This window comes from Numida meleagris, chromosome 5, assembly GCF_002078875.1.
Source record: "Numida meleagris isolate 19003 breed g44 Domestic line chromosome 5, NumMel1.0, whole genome shotgun sequence".
Classification (NCBI taxonomy): Eukaryota; Metazoa; Chordata; class Aves; order Galliformes; family Numididae; genus Numida; species Numida meleagris.
In genome coordinates this window covers 9,412,475-9,424,751 of record NC_034413.1, presented here as the reverse complement: position 1 = coordinate 9,424,751, position 12,277 = coordinate 9,412,475, and the positions used below count along the sequence as shown (strand labels likewise).

Genomic DNA, 12,277 nt, shown 5'->3' with positions numbered 1-12,277 from the left:
AGGTGCTTGTTTGGGCAGCTCTGACATGGCATTAGGGGACTTCACAGCCTCTGTGAGTCACTGGAAAAAGTCTGTTAAAGGACAATAGAAAATATCATGTTTGAAATCGCAGGTTTCCAGTGTTTATTGATTTTTTGATTAATATTTGATTTTATGATTAATAATTCCTAGATTTTGTGGCAAAAAGATGTGACAGAGCAGTAGCTATTAAGCAGTTCAGCTTTCTTTAAGTTAAGGCTCTGGCTGATTTGATGGGGAAGGTGGTAACCTCTGACAGCTGGATTTGCGAGTGCTCTGCCAGCTGCTGAAGCTGGAGAGCTGTGCTGTCCTCAGAGCCATTAGTGCTAACTTTCTCTGTAATTAAAGAATGAAATACGTAAAGCTATTTGGGCAATGTTTACTTCTGAAGTGAAGGTTCCCACAGCGCTGCTAAGTCAGCTGTGCTGCATGTAGGTAATATTCTTTTGTTCCTGCCTTTGTTTCTTGATTTGCGATGATAGCATTATTATTCTTACCGTTATGTGTCTCAGCACATAAAGGAAAGCCACCATAATACTGCTTGTGCTAATGCTGAATTTTTTACTTATATTCACTTAGGGTTTCATTTTGATTTCAGCCTTGTTTTCTATTCTTTCCTGCTCTCATTGTTTCCATTCTCCATGAAGGTAGTGAAAACTGGGATAGTTAGGGCTGTAGGCATCTGTAACCTTGTCTGGCTTAGCCAGGATGAGTATCTGCACTGGTGCTCTTTCACACACTGGTGTCTTGGTGTGCCTTGTTAAATCACTAGATAATACATTGTTTAGACAGTGATTGATTATGTTTCTGCTTGCTGTGTTGTTATGAGGCTTGATTTTTTTTCTAAGGACTACTGGACTTCTCTGATGAAAAATGGTACAGTAATATAACTTGTGGCTTAATGAGTAACTCTGTTAACTGACATAGCAAATAAGAATATATTTCCTGAACACAGGATTTCCCAGTTTAGAAAGGAGAAACAAGAGAAGGTAATACTCTAGGAAAAGTGAGTGTGTAGTAGGGGATGATTTTAGAAAGCCAGTGAATATCTTTGCAATGTACTGCTTAAGTGCTCTGATCCATGTATTTACTTGCTGCTCTTCCAACCCAAAGAGACACAGGGAGAAAAGGAAGCATGCTACTTTTCATGGAGGACCTGGGAAGCACAACAAACAATGTAAAATATGGCTTTGAGATAGCTATGAGGAAGGATAACAAGGTGATAGAGAAGTACAGGAAAAAAGTTTTACTTTGAACAATGAGGTGTACTTTGTTTTTGGCTTACATTTATTATTATTATGTAAAATAATATTTGTAATAATTATTTTATAGAATTACACATTTGTACCAGTAAAGATAATAAAAATATGTGTAGATATATATATTTTTAGATCTTTTCCATAATTTGAATGCAGACTAGTCTTGGACTTCATTACTTGAAAATTTAAAAGATCCTGTCTTATTACACATCCTGACTTCTTGTTTACTTACTGCATTGCTGAAATTCTGTCTCTTTTTTAAGGTTCTTATATTGTCAAACAATCTCCTAAAAAAACTTCCCCATGGAATTGGAAATCTACGGAAACTCCGAGAGCTAGATCTAGAGGAAAACAAACTGGAATCCTTGCCAAATGAAATAGCTTACCTCAAGGATCTGCAGGTGAAACAATAATTGGCAGAGATAAACATCTTACGTCCTTTATTTACACCATACTAACTTAACTACAGCTAGTTTGATGAGGGAAACTATTTGAGATTGGATATAGAACCAAGAGTTAAGAACCTTGTACGACTTCCTCTACAGTCTGTCCCCACTAATTCTTTCCGCAGATTAATCTGTTAATTTTGAACAAACAAATTTTCAGGAGCTGAACCATGTTTTACTATGAGTACGCTACTACCGCAGGAATAGCTTCTGTGGTTCCGGTCATGTTCACGAAAACTTTCATATTTAAGATAGAAGACATGTTTTACTGTGCACTATCTTATTTTTATGTTTAGTGATGCTTAGTAGAGGTTTGAAGTGTTGCAGCGCAGAAGGTTTTTTTTGGTTCAAATGCAGGAGGGTAGAACTCACTACTGTATAAACTGTATATCCTGTTGTTTGGAGATGCTAGTAAAGTTAATTTAAAAAACTGTGTTTTTTTTCCCTTAGAAATTGGTTCTGACTAATAATCAGTTGACCACCCTTCCCAGAGGTATCGGTCACCTTACCAACCTGACTCACCTTGGGCTTGGAGAGAATCTTCTCACACACCTTCCTGAGGAAATTGGTAAGATTCTTTGCTTTTTTTTTTTAATGTTTCTTTTCTTTTTGTGTGGTGTGGCTGAACCAATGCAGTTACTGACACAGAAGATAGACATCTATTGTGCTCACAAGTGGAGACCACAAAATTAATGTGAAACTTCCAGATATACACAACCCAACGTGAAACGTGCGCCACTGAAACATCACTATGCGTGTGATCTTTATGTGTCTGAACTGTAGTGAAATGAATGGTGCAGCTTTTTTCAGCTGCTCTGCAAATTGCTGCCAGACACACACCTAACTTGGAATGGTGAGATGCCATTTTTCTGCATAGTATTGATGTGTCATAAGCCTATTCTTATTCCTGGAAAGAGGTCAGCGTTAGAAAGAAAATGTAAAAGTCCTATTCTAAATCCACAGTGTAGGCAAAAATCTTGTGCAAATTGTAGGCAACTGAAACAAACATTTCTGCTAATAGTCCCTCTGCACACAGTTCCGTTTGTAAAGCATCATACTGGTTTTTTTTTTTGTCTTGAAGTGTAGGAATAGAAGAGATCTAAGGAAAGAAGGGGAGGAATGGGATTATTCTATTCAGTCAGACATCGAGCCCTGGCTGCTGCCCTTTCTCTTATGGGAGATGAACTAGACTATTAGGTTACAGAAGACATTTATGGTGTGATAGATGGGAAGATGGGGAGGGTTGTGAGGAGGACTTGTATGTTTGCAGTGTATTTCAAAGTTGTATATTTATTTTTATAATTGATTGCTGTGGAGGTATTGAAATCTTAAGAAACTTTACTCCATGTTCAAACATCTGGTTGATCTGTATAACAGTATCTCTAGTAGAGACATTGTAAAATTTGAATTCAGGAGGAATTTCTCACACGGATTTATTGCATTCAGTAAATCCACTGCTGTGATCTCTCCTGCTTTCTTCCTGTGGCGTATCACAATCCTATCTTCAGGTTCTAATAAATGTGAAAGCTATCATATAGATCTTTTATTAGAGATAGTAGATAATATGTGGTATGAGTGTTTTCTAGACCTTTCTAATTTGATAGCTCTTCACTGTTGCCTGCTTTTGCAAAGTGCTGGGCTGAACAGTTAAAGTAAAATCCCTATCTGTTCTCTTACCCTGCGTATTTTCGGTTGCTATCTATAAGATGTTTTAATGGCCTTCTTCAAAGGAAAACTAAAGCAGATGTGGCTCTCGCGTGAATGCTGGCAAACAGAATACTTATGGGGCTTGAAAACAGGAGTTCAGATGAGTAACTGACTCTAGATTTTATGTTGTAAAGAGTCTCCAAGTGGGCTTAAAGTTTCTATCTAATAGTTAAAAACTGCATGAACTAAAACATACTTCTCCGTATTATTTTGTTTTAACCAGGTACACTGGAGAATCTGGAAGAACTGTATTTGAATGACAACCCCAATCTGCACAGCCTTCCCTTTGAGCTGGCTCTTTGCAGCAAACTGTCAATAATGAGTATTGAGAACTGCCCGCTCAGCCACCTTCCGCCTCAGATCGTTGCAGGAGGACCCTCTTTCATCATTCAGTTCCTAAAGATGCAGGGACCATACCGTGCCATGGTCTGATGCTAATCGGATTGTCCAATACACTGTACAAAATACAAACTGCATTAATGTTTTAATTGTCTGCGTATGTATATATAATATAATATATGTGGTTTATATTATATTATATATATATAAATATATAAATAATATAAGATGGCAAATTTAAGACTGCATTATGTGTTTCTGCTAATAGAGGAATCATAGCCATTTAGATTTTTTTTATTCTGTAAAAATGCTTGTCTAAGTTTTCTTTGCTGAATTTGATGGAAGTTGAGTAATCTGGACATGCCAGTTCATTTAAAGCAATTGCCAATGAACTCAAAGTTAAATTTAAGGGACAAAGATAGTTTTGCTTAGATTTACTTTCAGTTAAGAGAAACATATAACCTCTATATAATGAACTTTTCTGTTTTAATCCCTCTTTTTTTTTTTTGTGTCAAAACCTGGAAGGGTCACGTGTCCTGAGGTTGGGATTTTCTTTTAACTTATTTTGAGATTTGAAGCAAATGGTGTTTTTATATTGTTTACAGTCAGAGTAAATCACTGGATTTTGTTTTATTTTGATTTGCTCTGTTTTAATCAATCATATCTAGAATTTATATGCCTCTGCTGATGAATTTTTATCAACCGGTTTGTATACTAAAGACATATACTCATCAGAACAACTGGCAGGTGAAAAGGATGCAGTCAAAACGAAAGAAAAGGAAAAAAGAAAAAAAAAGAGCTTGAATTCTTTTAAGTCTTGCTTCCCTGAGTTATCAGTTGCAGGCATAACATATCTGAACTGAGCCTTTTGTGATTGGTCTTTTCTAGCACAAGTAAACCTTTTCAGATTGGTAAAGACACGGAGTATACTCAGTGAAAAGCGGTTTTCATTTTGTGAAGTAACGATTCCACGAGGTTTAACAGTACAGTTAAGTGGCAAGGAAATAATATATATGTACATTTTTATTACAATGTTGAGTCATAAACTACAACAGGCAATTTTAAGGATTCCTTATAGTCCTTGTACAATAAATGAATGTGTCTTACTTTTGAACACTGCAATATATGTAAGTTTTAAAGTTGGTAACAATGTACTATGGTTTTATATCTTGACTTGCCTTGTACCTCCTTCCATTATGGAACTTCTGTGTCCAAGCACAATATCTTCACACTGTGCTGTTTTGCTGCTGAACTAAATGCACTTTTCCCCACAGCTGGGGCACTTGCTTCAAAATATTCAGTTCAGTATCTTGATTATTCTTTTTTAACTTCATCCTCTCTGTTTCAGTATTAAACCGATCTATTCAAAAAGAGGCACCTTTTTCATTTGTGCATAGCTGTCGATAGCTCAAGAGAAACACTGTAAGGAGCGGACGTTCCGTTTTATTGCAACCTCCTTGGTTGCTCAATAAGCAGAAGATGCTTCAGGGAAACGTACGCTGTTGCTGCACTTGCAGGGCCAGTTGCCCTTTTCCAGGAGGGCAGGAGCTCGAGGCGGTTGCATTCCACGTTTACTAAAGAGCTGTCCAGTTCATACTCGTTGGAGTTGCTGCTGGGGTAGTGCGGCTTAGAGGACTGTATCTTTTGAACGAAATCAAATCAGCTGATGCTAGGAGAAATTTTTTTCACGTGCAGAAGCTTGGGGAATGTTATTTCTGGCTTTCAGGCATGCTTACTTACGTGTATTGCCTTGATCTAATTTTTTTTTTCCAGCGTTGCATTCTGTTTTGTCCTATGTCTTTTCATTAACAAGGAGTAAGTTTTAAATGGAAGGCAGGTGGAGATATAAAACCTTAGAGGGCTTAAACGTGCTGTAAAACTATTGTAGATGTCACTGGATTTTACTAAGTAATATTCTTTTCTTTCTCACACAATCACTCTCTGCCCCCATCTTTCCCCCCCACTTTTTTCTTTTTTACATCTACTGTAGCTTTTCAGTTTAGAATTTAGTTTATAAAAGGTTATTTTCTTACAGTTCTGCCTGAAGTTAATCTTTCTCAGCATTAAGGTGTTAAAATATGAAGATGCTGTAATGCATAATTTCAAGACTGTAATCTAACTTCGGAATATACTGCTAAACCCACATTTGTGCCCTCAGGTCAGTAGGGGAAACTGATTTGATTATTATGGTTCTTTGGAAAAAAAAAAGTGGCGACCCCTTGTGTTTTCAAGTATCTTGGTCTCATTCCCTGTCTGCTCCTCAGTCTCATTTTTATAAGAGTTGACAGGATTAAATTTGCTTAGTTTGTAAATACGTCCGTTATTCACCTTGTTAAGGTACATGGTTCTTGACCGTATGATTACAGCTGACCCTCTCTTGCATAAATTCTTGTGGAGGGGTTGGCTACCGAAGTAGTGCTTGTTACACCCGCTTAAAAACAAAGTATTCTTTTCATTACACTTATAGGGATAAATAAAGCCATGTTTTAATTCATTACTATATTAAAAACAGGATATTTTTTCAACCTCTCTTTGTATTAGTATGGTTGTTGCAATGCAAGATAATCCCGAGCCCTGGTGTAGAAGTTTAATTTTATACATCCTGAAGGGAACATTTGAAAGGTTCTTTAAAATTATCCCAAAGCTTAGATATTAACCGTATGGAATGGACTGGGAGTAGGTGCGTATAAATCTCCATATGTGCACACGTGGATTTACGTCCAGACCTATTCATAGAGCCATACAAATTCCAGCTGTTTTGATCCTAACAGACTTCTGCATTTGCCAGGATGCTGGGTTGTTAACTGATGCGGTTTCTAAATGGCATTTAGTGCCTGATGACATTCACTTGGACACATGCTGGTTTATTTCTCTGTGTTTAAATATTTTGCTGGGCCTAATCAACTAAGTATGAATGGAAATAACTTCATCCTGACGAGCGTATGTCTGCGTGCATACATACATATATGTATATGTGCATCTGTGTATGTGTGAAAGCATTGACAAGGTGGTGAGATTCATTCTTTAGGGCTTCTTTCAAAACAGTGCAGAAACAGGTCATTCCCAAATACTCATATGAAATATTTTGTCTCCCTTGTCCTACTGTTGTCTCCCAAGTAATTTACAGGGGTTACTGGGAAATGTGACAATCTTTACTTTGGGTGAAAATCATGACCTTTATATCTGTTATGAAAATGTCTCCACCAACGTACATAAAAATATGTGCATATACATATGCTCTATAAAGACACTGTCCTGAATCATGCCTTGACTTAGCAGAAGCTGAATTACTGTACTATAGACTACATAGTATTAGGGAAATTTAGTAAGGCATAGAACAGATTAGGGATTTGTTAAATAACTCAAAGAAGGTTTTATTGCCATTATGACTCATTTTGGCCAAGTTGCATTTAAATTTGCTAATAGAAAGTTGTTATTCCCTGCAAAAATGTTTTCTTTTAGTATAGTGTAAAGCCATTAAAGTTCTGTCTCTTCTTGTCCTGTATTTAACTTCCTAAACAAATTTTCTAGTATAAACACAGCGGAAGGGCTGCGTGTAAAGCTGGGCCATAAAGCTGTGTCATTGGCACTTTGTAGTTTGTCAGATGCTATTGGAGACTTCTAAATTCATAGATATCCTCCCCTCCCCCTCCCCTCCCACCCCCACCCCTTTTTGGAAAGGGATTTATGCTGTAAAATATTTGCTTCAGTGCCTCTTTTGGGTTTAGGTTTTCCCTGCAGTTTTGTCCATCTTTTGCTAATGTTGTGTGAGAAAGTGCATGTTCAGACTTCTTGAAGGTCGTGTTTGTACATGATTTAGTAAAGTAGTATTCAAACTGTCTGGCTGGTTAGCACTTAAACCCACTGTATCACGTGAAATTCAAGTATCATCTCGGATCCTGGGAGTTGGAAAAATGGCTTTTATTTAAAAATCACAGAGCTTTATCAGAGTGTTTTTTGTTTGTTTTGTTTTGAATTTAAATTTCTGTATCAGTACGAACTTAGCTGGAGAGTCTTCATATCTGGATTCAGCTAAAAACCTTGGTATGGTCGATATCACACCTCAGTTGTATCCAATTGGCATGACGAGGATAGCTTCTAATTAGATGTGCAGTTGGCAGTAATTTGCACAACACAAACTTCAAGGCACGGTAAGGACAATTACAAACGATAGTATCTACAAGTGGTTTTTGTTTTTACGCTGGCAAAGATCAGAAAATTATGTTTAATATTCTGATGTTTAGGTCTTAACCAGGACTGCACAGGACTTTTACTGTGGAAAAATACCAGACCACGCTAATTTTGTGGTTAAAAGCTAAACAAGAGTGTAAACAGTCTACAAAAATGTACTTTTAATCTGAATTATTGTAATGTTGATTGTTATGTCTATATAAAAGATTGCCTTGCTTTTTTATAAGAGTCATTCTGTATCAATGCATTCATTATAAATAGTATATTTGTAAATGAGCTGCCACTGAGTCTTTTGGAAGTTTTCTAGTATTTCTAGTCCTACATGAGCTGGGTGTATGTTGTGTTTTTGCAGTGCCCCAGGTGATCAAGAAATGCTTTCTCGTTATGTACTCGTAACTCCTCACAAGATGGTTTTTCAAATATAATACAGGTTTTTTGTTGGTTTTTTGTCAAGTATAGCAGTTAGAGGAAACTTAATGGATTGTTTCACAGTAACTACTTTATTCATAAGAGATACAAATTACACACCCTTATAAGGCAGATGTTGGTAAAATCTTTTACTCTTCTTTTCTACAGTACAGTAAGGCATAAAGCAAAATAACTGCAGAACTTTCTGAAAAGGGAAATAAATCTTGGGTTTTAGTGCAAAATGCACTTAAGCAATGATGGAATTGAAGTAGATATAAAATTGCTGCCTACAAGGCTGCCACCTGCATTTAAACTTCTGGCTTAATAAAAGGTGGTATGTCAAAGCTGACGTGACAGAGCTCTGAAATGCATTTTTTTGCTCTGTACAGCTCACTAAGATAGGTGCTGTTTCAAGAAGGCCGTGCTTATGTCAAGTCCTGTGAACCAAAAATGGCTGATATCCTTTGAAATCAGAATATAAAGGCTTCAGCTTTTTAGATATGGTGATGATGAGAGGAGGACACCAGAGTACTTGCTGTGGTAGCATGGAATTGGATCCAACGGCCCAACAGTCCATCTCCGAGTGGAGGACGTCCCTGTTACTGTAAGTGATTTAGGGATCTGAATGCAGCGAGTCCAGGGGGCTCTCCAGTGCATCCCAGCAGCAGCTGTCCCGTGCCATGGTGATGGCTGTATCCCCATCTCCCATCTAACAGTGCCGAGTGGTGGTTAGGGGTGTGAGGGCACTCACCTGCACCTCTGGAATATTGCTTAGAGCTCGCCAGCCTCAGCCTGAAGAGCTTGCCAAGAGAGAAGCAGCTTCAGTAGCTCTTGATAAGTTGGGCAAGTTCACAGGAGTGCTTGCTTTCTTTTTTCTTTTTTCTTTTCCCTAAATCTATTTACTTCTGGCCTCTGCAACATCCTGTGTCTAATAATCCTACAATACAATTATGTGCTGGTGAAAAAGTGCTTCCTTCTGTTTGTTTCAAACCACACCACCTGATTTCATTTGGAGAGTCCCCGGTTCTTATATTCTGAGACATTTATGGAGGATCTTTCCTGTTCATCTGCTTTCTACTATTCTTCAGAGTTTTCAGTGAAGGGGAGTGGCTTTTCCTCAAGTCATGGTTCTAGTTTTTCTGTGTTATGCTCAAACAAAATCTCTTCCATTCTGGGATAATTCTTATTGCCTATCTCCATAGTTTTCCAGCCAGGACCAACTCTTTCCCAGTTCATGGTTTTTAGCAAGCCACTTTGTTCTTTGCGTTCCAGTCTGAAACATGAAAGTGCAGCTGTTACAAAAAACTGAAATTGAGTGGGTGATAAAGTCTAGTGCGAAATTTCAGTGGGGAATAATCCTACTACAGAATGATCCGATTGGGGTTTGGATTTCAGATGCCAGCCACCCACTGCAATAATGAATGGTTTCCTCTGATTATCTGTAGCACTGATTTTCATCGTCTCTTGGAACTAGGTTTGAGAGACATAACTGATATCAAACTTTACACAGAGTATGCTCATTCAAACACTGCCAGAATTTAAAACTATATTCATAGTAGCAAGAGTGCTTGGTTTGGGAAGATGCGACTTCAGAGCATTTCAACTGGCCTTTTTAAACTGTCCAAGCTCAACGTTCTCTGAAAACACTGAGACATTTCTAGTAGTATTGTTTAATTTTTCTTTTCAGCTGTAGATCGGTGCTGCACTGGTTGGGTTCCATTTTCCCCCAGTGGGACCTTGCCAGCCGTGATCAGTCTGTATTCAGATGCATCCACAGATGAGCCTGGCCTCAGAAGTGCAGCACATTTGCGTGGCTCCAAATGAGTGAAAAGGGAAGAAAATTCCTGTTCCCGGCACGCTGCGTCCTAAGGTCTGTATTAAGGCCTCAAAAAATACACAGGTGGTCACTTGGGCGACTGTGGTGAGACAAATGGATTGCATTTGGTGTAATGAATCCAGCCTAAATGCTTGAGGGTACCAAGTGTCCCGGCACTGCTGGCCAGTGGCATGTCCTAGCTTCCACTGGGAAGATTTCTGTGCCTGAGTGTTTGACATGCGAACACAGCTAGTGCTTTTAGGTTGGATGTGGTGGCAACAGCAGGCTGTGCCAGGAAAAAAAAAAAAAAGAGGTGTTAAAGGGCTGGAGATGGTTAGCTTTGATGCAATTAGAAGAGACACGGTGCCTTGAAAGCTGATTTGTTCTGCTTTTGCAAGCCATTTCAGTCAAATAAAATATATCATCTCTTCATAGGAGCCTTGCCTCAGTCAGGATTGTAAGAGTGGGAGATAATTCGATTACCAAGATCAAATGATGATGTTTTAGAGGAGGAGCCATCTGGAGTATTTGAGCGAGCAGCTGGCAGCCTGGGCTGCACAGTTAATTATCTGACTGTATGCCTTGCAACTATTTTTCCACTGCAAAACCTTTTAAGAGTCTTTAGAGATCAATCTACCCCGCTCCCTCTGAGTAAGATGCTATCTGCAAAATTGCACACAAGTGTTCCGTTTTAAAAGCTCTTTCCGCAACACCGTCTTTTTCTTTCTGTTGGCAAAGTATTCCTTTGTTCAAGCTCGTAACGAATCCTTAATTTGCTGTCCTTTGGTAGGTTCTTCAGTTGACCCGGTGGCTGCTTTGCTTTTTGCCCTGCGTTATTACAGCTGCGCTAAGCGAAGTGATTTCCAAACTTAGGGTGTGCGATTTTAATGGAAGCGCCTTTCTTCAAGAAAATGTCAAAACGCTGTTTGAGAGCAGGCACGGTACGAGCAGCGCTGCAAAACTCTTCTCTCCTTATGACCTAAGCTTTTTTGGATGCCCTTCAATTTATTTTTTGTCCTTGCCAAGTATGTTAACTGGGTGGGAACTTACAACTGAGAAGTTTGAGTCATCTGCCCTTGCCAGCAAGCAAAGGGCGAGAAGTTCAGCTGGGCAGGGAGCTGCTGGTAAGAGGCAGCTCTGACGTCAGGCTTTTAGTCTGCAAGTAAAGCGCTCTTTGGGTCCGCTGAGCTGCGCCAGCCTGCCACGATGTGGAGTCCCACGCGGTGCTGGTGTGGGGACCAGCGCGCTTCCCAGTGGCCTCAGGCAGCTGGAAGTTTGCCTGGATAGGGGTGAGAGGAGCTGGAGGAAATCCCCTGGAAGAAAGCTGGGCCCAGTGGTGAGTGGGTCCCTGCTCCCCAGTGCCATGTGCCGGAGGGCTTTGGTGTCTGAGCACCTCCGGGATGGACGGTTTGTCCCGGGGTATCTGCTGAGCCTCGGGTAGGAGTGCATTTGGATTCAGAAATTCTGTGTCGGATCTTTGTTCAGGCCTTTTAGGAAGAATGTCTTAGTTCATGAGATGGCGCAGCGCTCCGAGTTCTGAAATGCATCCGGTATTTAGTGCTCATTGCTTTAGGAAAGCCCACGTGCTCCCACGATTAAATGGTTACTGAAATATTCATGAGAAAATGTCATTCTCGTTTCATAGAGACATTGAATTCCCCATAAATATTTTTCAAAAATTAGCTTTTCTTAAGATACGTATGAAAGCATTGCTTCTTGCCACTCCTGTCTCAGCTCTAGCTCAGCTAAAGGACAGTTTACCCCGGGTGGCACCGATGGATCAGAGCTGGTTTCCAGCTGCAGAGGCCTGGGCTGCGCTGGCCAGGTGCTTGGAGACCTCGGGGATGGCCCAGGCCCAGTTCCTGGCTGTGTGGCCAAGAAGGGTGTCCCCGCAGGTTTGCAGGGCTGTTAGTTAAAGCCAGCTGAAATGCGCAGTGAGCTGGGGTTCTGGGGGCCAGCTCTAACCTGGCTGAACTGGAAGGTTGAGGTGAAGTCCCGATTCCAGGTGCAGTTTTCCTGTCAGTGCGTTTGGGATACGCCTCCAGCAGCGCTCAGGCACTGTGTGGCAATTCCTACTTCTTTGTGGGTGTGAC

The 12,277-nt window shown here is 39.7% G+C and overlaps 1 protein-coding gene across 4 annotated transcripts in view; it reads left to right on the top strand.

The window, feature by feature from the left end:
* Positions 1-8,236, top strand: part of SHOC2 (SHOC2, leucine rich repeat scaffold protein) — a 59,457-nt gene extending 51,221 nt beyond the window's left edge. For all 4 annotated transcript variants that reach the window (XM_021399607.1, XM_021399608.1, XM_021399609.1 and 1 more), the window contains exons 7-9: positions 1,541-1,678; positions 2,174-2,291; positions 3,654-8,236. In XM_021399607.1, coding sequence (XP_021255282.1) covers positions 1,541-1,678; positions 2,174-2,291; positions 3,654-3,862 — 465 coding nt within the window. In that variant the 3' untranslated portion in view covers positions 3,863-8,236. The remainder of the gene's footprint in view (positions 1-1,540; positions 1,679-2,173; positions 2,292-3,653) is intronic.